Source organism: Talpa europaea (assembly GCF_964194135.1).
Source record: "Talpa europaea genome assembly, chromosome: X".
NCBI classification, from domain to species: domain Eukaryota; kingdom Metazoa; phylum Chordata; class Mammalia; order Eulipotyphla; family Talpidae; genus Talpa; species Talpa europaea.
In genome coordinates this window covers 62,071,132-62,084,317 of record NC_140081.1, presented here as the reverse complement: position 1 = coordinate 62,084,317, position 13,186 = coordinate 62,071,132, and the positions used below count along the sequence as shown (strand labels likewise).

The 13,186-nt window shown below is 37.3% G+C and overlaps 1 protein-coding gene across 2 annotated transcripts in view; it reads right to left on the bottom strand.

Annotated features, from left to right (window-relative positions):
* The window catches only part of CENPI (centromere protein I), a 34,338-nt gene extending 22,277 nt beyond the window's left edge, over nt 1–12,061 (bottom strand). For both annotated transcript variants that reach the window (XM_084258073.1, XM_084258074.1), the window contains exons 1-6: nt 11,758–12,061; nt 10,826–10,963; nt 7,110–7,228; nt 6,728–6,835; nt 1,580–1,628; nt 1,258–1,304 (exon numbers count right to left, since the gene is read on the bottom strand). In XM_084258073.1, the coding sequence (XP_084114199.1) occupies nt 1,258–1,304; nt 1,580–1,628; nt 6,728–6,835; nt 7,110–7,228; nt 10,826–10,963; nt 11,758–11,980 (684 nt within the window). In that variant the 5' untranslated portion in view covers nt 11,981–12,061. The remainder of the gene's footprint in view (nt 1–1,257; nt 1,305–1,579; nt 1,629–6,727; nt 6,836–7,109; nt 7,229–10,825; nt 10,964–11,757) is intronic.
* Between the last annotated feature and the right edge of the window lie 1,125 nt (nt 12,062–13,186).

The window sequence follows — 13,186 nt, the reverse complement described above, 5'->3', positions numbered from 1 at the left end:
ACAATTTCTGTTTCATTTCCTTCATGGATGGGGAATTACAGGGCATGGTGTATAGAAGGAAAACATGTCTCTGCAGGTATCAGAAATTCATGTATCCAATGTTTTCTTACATGTGCGCCTTTGCTTATTATGATATTTGTTTGTTTACATATGAGCGTGGCTGTATCCTCTTAGTTTGATATTGCTGGACTTGACTAAATTCACCAAAATCCAGCTAATCAAAACAATGTTATGAATGCATCTTTATAACATGGTGTGAACTGATAACGGAATAACTTAGTAATGTACTACATAGGATGTTAAGAATGAAACCATACATTTATTGACTGGGTTTAAAATTTTTAAGCAATTATCATGTATTAAAAATCATTTTTTAAAACTGAACATACACTGTTGTTTCAGCTAGTAGAAATCAGCAAAGTCTTATTTAAGGTTAGAATTTTCTTACTCTGTTGAAATGTTTTGCTGCAAGATGGAAATGTACAATTCCTATTAATGTGAAATAAAATTCAATTTGGACAAAAATATTGTCATTAATATCCTCAGAGAGCTAAGAGAAAATATTATACCCAGAGAACCAAAACAGGAAACTACAAAACAAGAATAACCAATTGTACTAACAGGAAGCCTTGGTGGAGAAGCACGAATGTGCATGTATATTCCTGTTTTTCATTAATTTAAATGCCTTTAGGTAGGTCATGCAGGCTTCAGCATTTAGGCAGGGGCACTATAACTTGCTATTGCTTTATACCCAAAGCTTCGCAGATTTGTTACCTGGCAGGTATAGTGGCAATAGCAATGCAAGAGTTGGAAGGACAAGAGAAACAGGCCAGGGAATACACTGAAGTTTAAGTATCCAGAAAAGAATGCTTTCCTACATCATATCCATATACAGACAAAAAAAGAAATTCATTTTGACTATTCCCTGACACTTATCCTCCAGCCTTACCTCCCCAGTTCCCTGAACAGCTCCTGCTATTTGATATCTACGTTTCTTTGTTCACGCTGTTCCCTCTGCCGGGAGTGTCCTCTTCTCCTTCCTAGCTTAGTTAAACCCTATTCATCCCTGAAAATTCCTCTCAAGCACCACCATCGCTCCTCCTTGATCCCAAGCCTGATTCTCATTTTTTTTATTTTGTTGACTGAGCTCCCCAGAAATAAATTCCTTTAAGATAATGATTCATTCAATTTTATATCCCCAAAGCCTAGCTCAGTACCTAGCACATAGTATACTGTTTTAGTCTTTTTGGTACTCACCATTTTGGCTTGAAGATCAAGCAGTTTTCTCACACGAAATGGTTTAACTAAAAATAGTAACAAAAAAAGAAAGAAATACCATGCATCTGGTTCACAATAAAAAGAAACCATGTAATTCATATAGCTTCATCTTACAACACATCAAGAATATAAGCACCTTTTCAGTTAAGCCATTAAGCAAAATGTCCTCAAGTAAAAGTACTAAAAAGCAATTCCCACAAAATCCTGTCAAGAACTAACGCTAATAGTTAACCTTATAAAAGCCAATACAAATGCTAACTGCAGAGAGTAAGTACAAGACAACCAAAATGAAAATACTCACCATTATCTTTTTTGGTAAGTAAATACAACAAATGGCAGACATAAGGGCACTGTTAAAACATAAAATTTTGAGAAATGACAATGTATTTTGAACACAGCAGATTTCCTCAAATGTCAATCATACTGATTAAGAAAAAGGCATCAGGACATCATTGAAAAAGAGTTTTACAAAGCTTACGCTTTACATACTACATGGTAGTGACTTAAAATGTAGTTTTCATTGGCATGCCATTTTGAAGTTATTTCTAGAGTATTAAAACAAGGCAATTTGAAAGACAGGAAAAGAACTGCGAAGCACTCTACTTAACAAAAATCCATGTGTTTCTTCTAGTAGACCATATTCATTAAGATACAAACTTGAAACTTTTATCCAGATTTCTCACTTAAAAGCATTTCCCCAGGGGCCTCCCTTGTGGTGCGAGGGGTTGAGACACAACCTATGAGGCTGTCTGTGGCCGCTGCGGCATGAGTTCGACCCCTGGCTGGGGAGCAACCCACATTGTACAGCGGACCTCTTCTGACTCCCCGCTGCTCCCATCAGCAGTGTATTTCAGTCAATCTGCCTGTTCTAGCTGGGACTACATCAAATTAAAGAGCTTCTGCATAGCAAAAGAGACAATAACCAAAACAAAGAGAAACCCCACCGACTGGGAGAAAATTTTTGCACCTAACACTAACGATAAAGGACTGATTACAAAAATCTACAAAGAACTGATGAGACTCAACAAAAACAAAGAAAATATCCAGTCAAAAAATGGGCAGAAGAGCTAAAAAGAAACTTCTCCAGAGAGGAAATACAAATGGCCACCAGGCATATGAAAACATGCTCAATGTCACTTGCAATTAGGGAAATGCAAATCAAAACTACAAAGAGATACCATCTCACACCAGTGAGAATGGCACATATTAAAAAAACTAGCAACAACAAATGTTGGCGAAGATGTGGAGAGAAAGGAACTCTCCTGCACTGCTGGTGGGAGTGCAAACTGGTCCAACCACTATGGAAAGCTGTGTGGAGATTCCTCAACCTACTAAAGATAGAGCTTCCATATGATCCAGCAATTCCACTCCAAGGTATTTACCCAAAGGACACAGAAACATTAATTCCAAAGAGCACCAGCACCCCTATGTTTATAGCAGCACAATTTACAACAGCTAAGCTTTGGAAGCAACCCAAATGCCCAAAAATAGATGACTGGATCAACAAGATGTGGTACATATACACCATGGAATATTACTCAGCAATCAAAAAAGATAAACACATGCAATTTGCAGCAACATGGATGGAGCTGGAAGGGATCAAGCTCAGCAAAACAAGCCAGAAAGAAAAAGAAAAATACCGGATGGTCTCACTCATAACAGGAATCTAGAAAACCTAAATAAGGGCCCAGGAAAAAGAATAACTATAAGAAAGAAAAAAATCAAAATCAACAAACAACTATGAACCAGAGACACACTTTGGGGGGTGGGGGGGAGGAGGGATTGGAGTCAAAATCCGGGGATTGCAATTGTATGGTGAATATAAAAAAAAAAAAATTAAAAAAATAATTTCAAAAAGCAAATAAATGCAACATGTAAGTGTTATTGATATAAGATCCTCAAAAAAAAATCTGCCTGTTCTGTTCCCCACTCTGTCTCTGGCGAATCTCACCACCCCTACACACCTCTGACCTGTACCCTAGTTCTTGTATGCATAAATAAATAAATCTTTTTTAAAAAATAAAGCTTATCCCCAGGTTGTTTGGTCTTCACAATTATCATTTTCCATGATCATAATATTCAGGGGAATGGACATACCAAATTTAACATTTGCATTTCTAGTAGTAGTGCAATAGCTGACATGAAATGGAGATAGTATCTTTCTGAGTAAATTTCTTCAGGATACCTTATAACCTCAAACCTTGCACATAAAAATCCAAATATATTCATTCCAAAAGTATCTCCTCACAAGTTTTTTTTACTGTCAAAGGTATCATCATTCTCAGTCATGCAGCCTTAGAAACTCAAATCTTTATCTCCTAACTCTTCCCTAAATTCAGCTGAGACATCTGGTCACACAAAGTCTTCCTTTACAGTTTACCCTAATATTTGCTCTTCCATTTTTCATTCCCACTGCTACCCCCTTAGCCTAGTACAGTGATTCTCAACCTTTTTGGTCTCAGGACCCTTTACACTCCTAAAAATTAGAGGACCACTTTGAGCTTTTGTTAATCTGGATTGTATAAATCATTATCAGAAATTAAAACTAAGAAATTTAAATGTTTAGCTCATTAAAAATAAATTATTACATGCTAATATAACATTTCATGGAAAAAACTGTATTTCCCAAACAAAAACAATCAATTTCACTTTTACAACTCTACATATCTCTTTAATGTTTCTGGCTTAATAGATTCTGTTTCTGCATTAAATTTGTTCGATGTGTTGTTTTTATTGACGTACATGAAGAAAATTCAACCTCACGTGGATATGTAGTTAAAAGTGAAGGAATATTTTAATAACCTTTTCAAAAAAAGTGTGTGTATTACTCTTTGATTCTACACCAAAATTTGATAAGTGGTTGTCCATGAAGGGTTAGCAGCAATGTGGAATCTGAAATGTTATTAATGAACTCTTGGTATTCTGTTCCATTAAAACTCATTGATATATCTTGTATTTTGAGTGGGTCTTTTAATCATGCATGATATTGTAACATAATGCTCAGTCATCTGGAAAATATTGTTTCACTAAGTTATACTATGCTTCCAAATATTGACACACTTCATTATATAATTATCTAAAAACAGCATTCAATAATATCACCACCTATCTCATCAGAAAAGTCTTTAAGTATTGGGAAGCCATCGAGTTCACAGCGGCAGACACAAATTTTCTGAACATGTAATTTTTGTTTGAGAGTTCAACTTTTATCACTAGCAACAAATACTGCCACTTTGGAATGACAGACTCACTTTGCTCATTTTCAACAAAACATCTATCAAATAGCCAAATCTGAATAACCATAGTTTATATGTCAATCTTTCAAGTAAAAAAAAAAATGGTATTCTATTAAGAAAAACAGAAGCTAGTTTAGCTTGCTATGCAATTGCACAGTGCTTTCCCTTAGGACAACTATTGTATTTGAAGGCCTTCAGAAGGGGGGGAATTTTACAGGGACTATAACCAAGATGAAAATGCATGCATCGTACAAAAATGAAAAATGATGTAAAAAATACATAAAATAAAAAAAAGTTAAAAAAATATTTAAAAAGAAGGGCTTGTTTTTTTCCATTTCATCACAGGAAATAGTAAACACATGTCTCAAAGTTCAAAATCTACTAAAATTAATAAATTAGTTTTTACTGCTTCATGTGGGGCATTCTTAAGAAAAACTAGCATTTTTGCTTTTTGCTGCAGTGAAGAAAATGACAAATAGTAAAGTTTGGAGCCACTGACTTGATTTGTACTAAGGTGCCAGCAGTTTTATACACCACTGCTTTAGCACCATCAGTATAAATGTCAATATAATAAAAATAGCAACGAACATCTTGATATTACTGTGAAAATAATTTTGACCTCTCAGACTTCCTAAAGGGTCTCCTGAAGTTCACAATACCATATCTGAGCACTGATAGTTTAGGGCTTCATCAATGTTTTATATGGATTATCACATCAGTATCCTAAGTAGTCTTCCTGACTCTAGCCCTTCTCCTCAATTACCCTGTTTGATAATACTAGATACAACTTCCTACAATGCTACTTGCAACATCTTCTGCCCAAAAATCTTTAGTGATTTCCCCACTGACTAGAGAATAAAATCAAATTTTTTTTTTTATAGAGGCATGTTTTATTTATTTGTTTGTTTGTTTGTTTGTTTTGTTTGTACATGCACTGGGTACAGTCAGAAGCGCGGGAGGGTGAGAGAATTCACCAGAGCCAGAGTGGGGAGCAGAGCAGGCAGAAGGTCCGAAGTACACTGCTGAGGGGAGCAGCGGGCGGCAGGAGAGGTCTGCGCGCCATGTGGGACCCTCCTCCGGTGGCCAGGGAGCAGCTGGGGATCGAACCGGCGCCGCAGAGGGCGCGGGCAGTTTTGCAACCCAGCGCTCAACTGCTGCGCCACCGGGGAGGCCCTAAAATCAAATTTTTTTGTATTATATTCAAAGATCTCTACAATCTCATCCAACTTTTTCGGTGTTACCCCCACCCACCACCTGGCACCACTCTAATGAAGTCAGTCTGATCTACTCAAGATCTCCTGAAACACAATTTATATATCTCATAACATTGCTTGAAAAATTTCTGCCATATCAAACATTTCCTCTCATCAAATTTTAAATTCTATTCAACCTTCAAGGCTCAGCTCAATGTTCATATGATTTAGTAATGCTTTTTCTAGTCACTGGTTCACAGTACTCTCTTCCTTCTGGGAAGTATCATACATAGCATTATCATATACTGCCTTTGCTAATTTAACTCTTGAGTTGTTATTTTAACTTTCTGTGTTTGTCTTAAACCCCCAACTGGATTATAAATCCCTGGAATATGGAAACTCTTCTAAACTTTAAGTCATCTACAACACAACAAACATAGAAACATTGGTTTTTAAAAATGAAATCAGTGAATGAATTCCTTTCCCAAAAGTAAGAGGAACTACTGATGGTTCCTGAAAGTCTTCCGGATGGACAGTAGGTTGATTTCATAGTTATTAATGTTTTCAATGAGAATAATTACACTATTTAATCCAAATCAGTCCACTGGCATCTCATGAAAAGCAATCCTCTCCTTCTCATTAATTCTGATGAGGTTTTTGCAGTGTTAATCAAGAAAATGTAGAGTAAGTGACCCAAAGGATCCTGCTGAAGTGGTTTAAAAGGGAAAAGATGGCAATCACTGCACTAAATCAGCACAGAGTCCAATGTGGAGACAATTCCATCTGTAATTTTACTTCCTTACAAGATATAAAGCAAAGATAGTATAAATTTTATATTTGTTAATCTGAGAGACAGGTGCAAGGATGTTATATTATTCTTTATACTTCTCTATATGTTTGATATATTTTAAAAGAAATAAGGAGAGACACATTGTGTGGCACTTTAAAGAACATATGTTGCATCAATATACAAGCACATGCCATTTGATCAATGCCTTATGCTGTCCAATTTTTACTTACCAGTGTGTCATCTTGCAATGAAGCAAAAAAGAAGCCATAGAGCAAGTTAAGTTGCTCCTTGTGATCTATGAAGTCAAACATTGCAATCAGCCAACGATAAAAAAGTACCTATCAAGAAACAAAATGCTTATCTTTAGAGAAATATAACTGGCATGTAAGAGCTTAACTCCCCCCCGCCCAGGGCTGTTTCAGCACAAAGTAGGAAAATAGATTCTCTGAGTAAAAATTTCTGTTTGTTCCAGAGTCCTTGCATCAAGCTGTATTGTTCCAAAACTACAGGCTTTACACAAAAGGCCACTGCCATTATTCCATAAGTGGCTCTTCCTTGCCAGCCCTTAAGTGGTTCTGAAGGACTTATCATCAAAATGTTTAAAAAGATTACCTTGGTGCTACCAGAACACTTGCCAACACAAAGCCAGGAGACTGCCTTAACCACAGAGTCTTCTGATATTAGAGTTGCTGGAATCGTGCACTTTAACATTCGAGTGTTTACAGCAGTCCCTGGAAAGAAGATGAACTCTAAATTAAACTACATTTTAGTATCCCAATTGTTCCCTTACTACTACTCACTCTTGGTCCTAAAAATCCCACTTTATGCTGAAGGCAATAAAAACAAACAGTAACATTCAGTATCTCTTATCATCATTACAAAACATAGCTCAAAACAAAATGTACCTCTACCTTCTAATACAGACTATAAAGCAAATTCTTTCCTCTAATATTTCTATATAAAAGGATGGTGAAAATGTTTGGGAGTTAGATAATGATGATGGTTGTACAACTCTGAATATGTTTTAAAAATCTGAATTACATGCTTACTCAGTACGGTGAATTTTACGGTATATGAATTATACCTTTTAGAAAAGTCTTTTACTCAGGAAAATGTCAATGATTTTTTTTTGTGATTTTTTAATGGCACAATAGATCCGCTTTATTTAATGTTAATGACAGACATCTTGCATGAGCTGCTACATTTAAGAACAAATATATTTGTATACTCCATCCCTCCCACCTCCACCTTCTGTCAAAAAAAAAAATAGGAGGAAAGCAGAATGAAACAACTGTCCTTGGAATTAGTTGGCAGTGATAGCATTCTAGATTGGTCCAACCTTTCCATCATATTCTCTGATTTCCATGGTGTTCTCTTTATAGCAATAGATGTGATATTGCAAAGGATAACTCTGTATACACTCTGTATTGACTACTTATTGAGGCTTCAGAATTAAATATGGATCTCATCAATTTTAATATTTAACATTGTTTTGTTTGCATTATAACATGGTGATCACAGCCATTCACTGAAACAACAAAGCCACAAAGTAGAATTCTCAGATCATCTTGATACTCTGCCTTTAACTACTGTTTTACAAGAATTATAGCATGGCAATCACATCCATTCACTATAATCACTATTCTCACTGTCTCTGCAAGTAGTATTCTTAGAAACATTTTATCCCAGTCTTTAAACACTGTTTTATATGCATTAGAGTATGGTAGCCACATCCATTCACTGAATGACACTGTTCTTAACTTCTGCAAGTAGCAGTTTCAGAAACATCTGTGTGCCTTTTTCCTACCTCTGAGAGTAAGGAGGTCTCTTCACTTATTTTTTAAATAAGTGTATATATTTAAGGTACACAATAAGATGGTTTGATAGATATACATAGTGAAATGATTAATCTAGCCAAGCTAATTAACACAGTATCTCCTCATATAGTAACCACTTCCTGTGTGTGGTAAAAACACTTGAAATCGGGCCTCCCCAGTGGCGCAGCGGTTGAGCGCTGGGTTGCGAAGCTGCCCACAGCCTCTGCAGTGCCGGTTCGATCCCCGGCTGCTCCCCGGCCACCGGAGGAGGGTCCCACATGGCGCGCAGACCTCTCCTGCCGCCCGCTGCTCCCCTCAGCAGTGTACTTCGGTCCTTCTGCCTGCTCTGCTCCCCGCTCTGGCTCTGGTGAATTCTCTCACCCTCCCGCCCTTCTGACTGTACCCAGTGCTTGTACAAATAAACAAACAAATAAATAAATAAATCTTTAAAAAAAAACAACACTTGAAATCAACTCTCTCAGCAAACTTCTAGTACATTATTAACAGTCCTCATGCCATACATTAGGCCGCTAGGCTTGTTCATTCTACATAACTGCAGTAACAATACTCATCAATGACTACCCTATGACTCTGTGAAGAAAGGAAGCAGTGATGGCAGGTAATGAATCACAAGAACAAAATCTCTGCTTTCCACTCTGTAATTTCTTGTTTTTATTTCTCTCTCCCCTCACCTCACCCCTTAACCCTTTTAAAGTTTAAGAACGTCTCACCACTAACACTTTACACATGCACCAAACCAAAAGGAGGGATTCAATAGACTCTTCTTACTTCATGGAGTCTTTTAAATTTATTTCTGGTTACATTTCTATCACACTTGTCCCTGAACATACAATTCAATGTAACAGTGAGCAACATGTAAAGTTGTAGTAGTGACGGGGGATACCACAGAAAAACTAAAGGGAGAACATCAATGAAGGAGACCACATTTGACCTCAGCAAATTCCGGCTTAACAGAAAAGTCATACCAGAAAGCCAGAGTTTATTTTTAAAATTGTTGTATACAAGTTTCCAAGTCTGAAGCATGCCATTTGAAAGAAATATGCCTTTGCTACAAGCCCTGGGAAATTTTATCAAACCCTTCTAACCACTGGTTTCTGAGACATCAAAAAAGGAAAGAGAAATTCCAAAACAGAAAACAGTTGTACATTGTATACAGTTTTTTAAGAGGAAAGGTGGGTGACAGAACTGTTCTCAATAAACACTGATTAGCGAAACAAAGATTCTGGAAAGATTTCAGAACCAAACAATCTGAAACCACTGACAAGAAGTCAATTTTACTAGGTCAAATTGAGCTTCCTATGAAAACACAGATAACAAATAAACTTAGAAGTCATATACTGAATTCAGCTAGTACTGTTTGTTTTAAAATGCACAAGCACACTGGCAAACATGAAGCTAGGGTTTACACAAAGGAACCCCTGCAAGGACCAGGAAATAGTATATAAAACATCCAGTTTTGATATCTGTGTTAATTTTTTTTAAAGTAGAAAAGCTAGTAGTTGTGTGGTACAGTATAAACACTAGAAGTGGAGTTAGGAGCTCTCTGAATTCTTCAGTTCCAGCACTAGCATTAAGCAAGTCTCTTTAACTACTCTGAGTCTCAGTTTCCCCATCTTTAAAATGAGGATGCTAGGAGCCTAAAATAACTTCCAATCCGAATTTAGGTAACAGTAGATTAAAAGGTTCTTCTCAAATAAAAAGAATACTGGCCAAATGTTATTTTTAAAAACCTCTCCTCTCCACCCAGTTCTAAATGAACTTAGAACAAGAAGAGAGCATTTGCACAAAAGGAAAAGCATCTTGACTTTTAAGGTCACTGATACTGGAATGGAAACAGTTTAAATAGTGACTTGTCATAGATAAATGAACCTAAAGGCACTTTAAAGTGCCTTCCAAAGCCTAATTTAAATCACAACCTATACTGCTTAAGAGAAATACTAAAAATGACTCCCATATACTTGGTGACTAGAGTCTACACATCTTCCTTGTAAAGATATGTGGTAACTAGCCACTTTCAACATATGCACACAAAACTTTTGCCTCACAAAGTAGGTGGAACACAAGATCCATTTTATGATCTCTCCAGATTGGTCTTTTTTTAAAAGTTTTATTTATTTTTATACAAGAGCTAGGGTAAAGGCCAGAGGCGAGGGAGGGTGAGAGGATTCACCAGAGACAGAGCGGGGAACAGAACAGGCAGATGACCGAAATACACTGCTGAGGGGAACAGTGGGCGTGATGGGAGAGGTCTGCTGTGCCATGTGGGAATCTACCTGGCGGGCTAGGAATCGAACCTGCGCTGCAGAGGCTGTGGATAGCTTCACAGCGCTGCGCTCAACCCGCTGCACCACTGGGGAGGCCCTCCGATTGGTCTTAAGATGAGAAAGGAACATATAAAGACTTGTAACTGATTCCAAGGAACAATCTAATTCAAAGTCTGTAAGGCAGAACTAATAGCAAACTGATGACAAATGTATCCCTTTGACATACCAAATTTGCCACTGAGTGCCACATTTAATAGAATGTCAATTCCTTCTGGAGCTAACCCATTCTTCCAAGCCTCATTTTCCACAGTTTTCAAGTGTTTTTCCAAGGTTTTATCTTTAGTCTTTGCAGTTTTAACGGGACCTGGAAAAAGGAACAACATTAAATAATGGGACCTTTAAAATTATTTCAGTCTTCAGTCTCAATAATTACAATCTGGGATGCTCTAAAGGAATAGTTTTAGGTAAAAACTGCCTTCCTAAAAACCATTCAAAGTCGTTAAAATTCTAAAATATTTAACAGTAATAGCACCTCCATTGAGGAAAACTGAATCGTGCCCTTGCATCACTGCTCTAAATAATCAGGGCAATGGAGTTTAGCTTCTGACTTCAGAATGGCAGTTATCAGAGGGGAAGAAGGGCAGGGAGGGACAAAATAGGCAAAGGGAGTCTAACATAGTTAGTAGATAGAAACTAGACTATTGGTGGTGGTTACAGTGTAGCTTGTACAGATGTGGAAGTATAAAGCTGTATAACTGAAAGTGATACAATGTTCTAAACCGATATAACCTCAATCAATGGAAGAAAATACTAGGGGTGGTGGCTCCCAAACATTGTTGCAAACTGGAATCACCTAGGGCGTCTTGCATCCCATACCAGTAAAATCAGAATGTCTAAGAATGGATGCCAGGCATCAGTATTTTTAAAAGAATCTCAGGTAATCACAATTTGCAGCAGTTTGGAAACCACTCTGCCAGGAACATGCTTTGTTGTTATATTCCCAGTACCTAGGAATAAATAAACAAAAACATAAATAAACAAAATAAAATAAACAAAAGCATGAAGGAGCAAAAATATGCTTTCTTGTGAAAATCCTTACGAAGAAAGTCAAGAATATTTTCATAGCAATCGATTGCATAAGAAATGAATCTGTCTTACCTGCCTCAAAGTACCTCATTGCTGTTTGGAGAGCATCTTCTGTTTCATCATCTGCATGTTCATGAACTTCCACGGGATTGCTCCGTCTCTGTTTCGAACTGCTCTTTGAGTTGCTTAGATGCTCGTTTACTTTCCAGGCTGAGAGATTAGTCTGATAACTATTGTTACCTCGTGAAGTCCTCTTTTGAGCTTGAGAATTCTTAACTCTCCTTTGAGATGACATTACTGCATCTGTTATATACAGAAACAAGTGTCAAGGTACCATTAATCAGTCAAGTCGTCTTTTTTTACTCCACAAAGACAAGGGCCCTATCTACCTGTATTTAGTACTCCCAGCATTTAGTACACACTACTTAGCATAGCCGAGCTCTCATTGAAAGAACTGACAAGCAACCAGGCAACAAAACCTATAGGTTAACTTTCTCAAGAAATCCTTGACCTAAATAGGATAGAGAAACATCTCTTCAAGGTAACATTCCCCAGATGAACTGGCCTTTCAGGGTAAAAAAGAAAAGAAAAGAAAAAAACAGAAAGCGTACAGGTAACAACAAGTTCTCTTAAAATGACTCGATCATAAAAGCAAGACCAAAACTAATCCATGAACTCAAGCTTACTTTCTCCATTCACTCCTATTTTTCTTCACCCCACCTTGATTTTGCTTTTGATCTTCTATGTTCCCTACCTTGTGTTAAGGTAAAGCTGCATAGTTCAAAATTGAACTATGGTACCAAGGCAAGGATTCTCAGGACAGAAACATTCCTGTTTCGCTTGTTCAATAAATATTTTTTAAATTTATTTATTATTATTTTTTAATTTTATATATTTTTACATCATTTTTCATTTTTGCACAATGTATGCATTTTCATCTTGGTTATAGTCTCCATACAATTCCCACCCTACCCCCTTGTTTTGATCCTACTCTCCCTCTGTAGTGTGTCTCTGGTTTATAGATGTTGACCATCATTTATATGCCAAGCACATTTCTAGTTACCAGGGATAAAATAAACAATCAAGGTCTCTACTCTCATGAAACTTATGGGTGGGGGGAATAGGGAAGTGTGGAAATCAGCAAATAAGTTAATAACTATTTGTGAATGTAACACACAGTGACGTGATAGAAATGAGGGTGAGAAGCTACTTTGGCAGAAGTGTTCAAAGAAAGTCTTTCTGATGCTATCTTTAAACTGAGATTTGAATGCAAAGAAGGAATCAGTCATGTAAAGATAAGGTGGAAGAGTATTGCCTGGCTATTGAAGAGCAAGACATGCTAGACCTTAAAGCAAAAGCTTGTGGGGCCTCCCCGGTGGCGCAGCGGTTGAGCGCTGGGTTGCGAAGCTGCCCGCAGCCTCTGCAGTGCCGGTTCAATCCCCAGCTGCTCCCCTGCCACTGGAGGAGGGTCCCACATGGTGTGCAAACCTCTCCTGCCGCC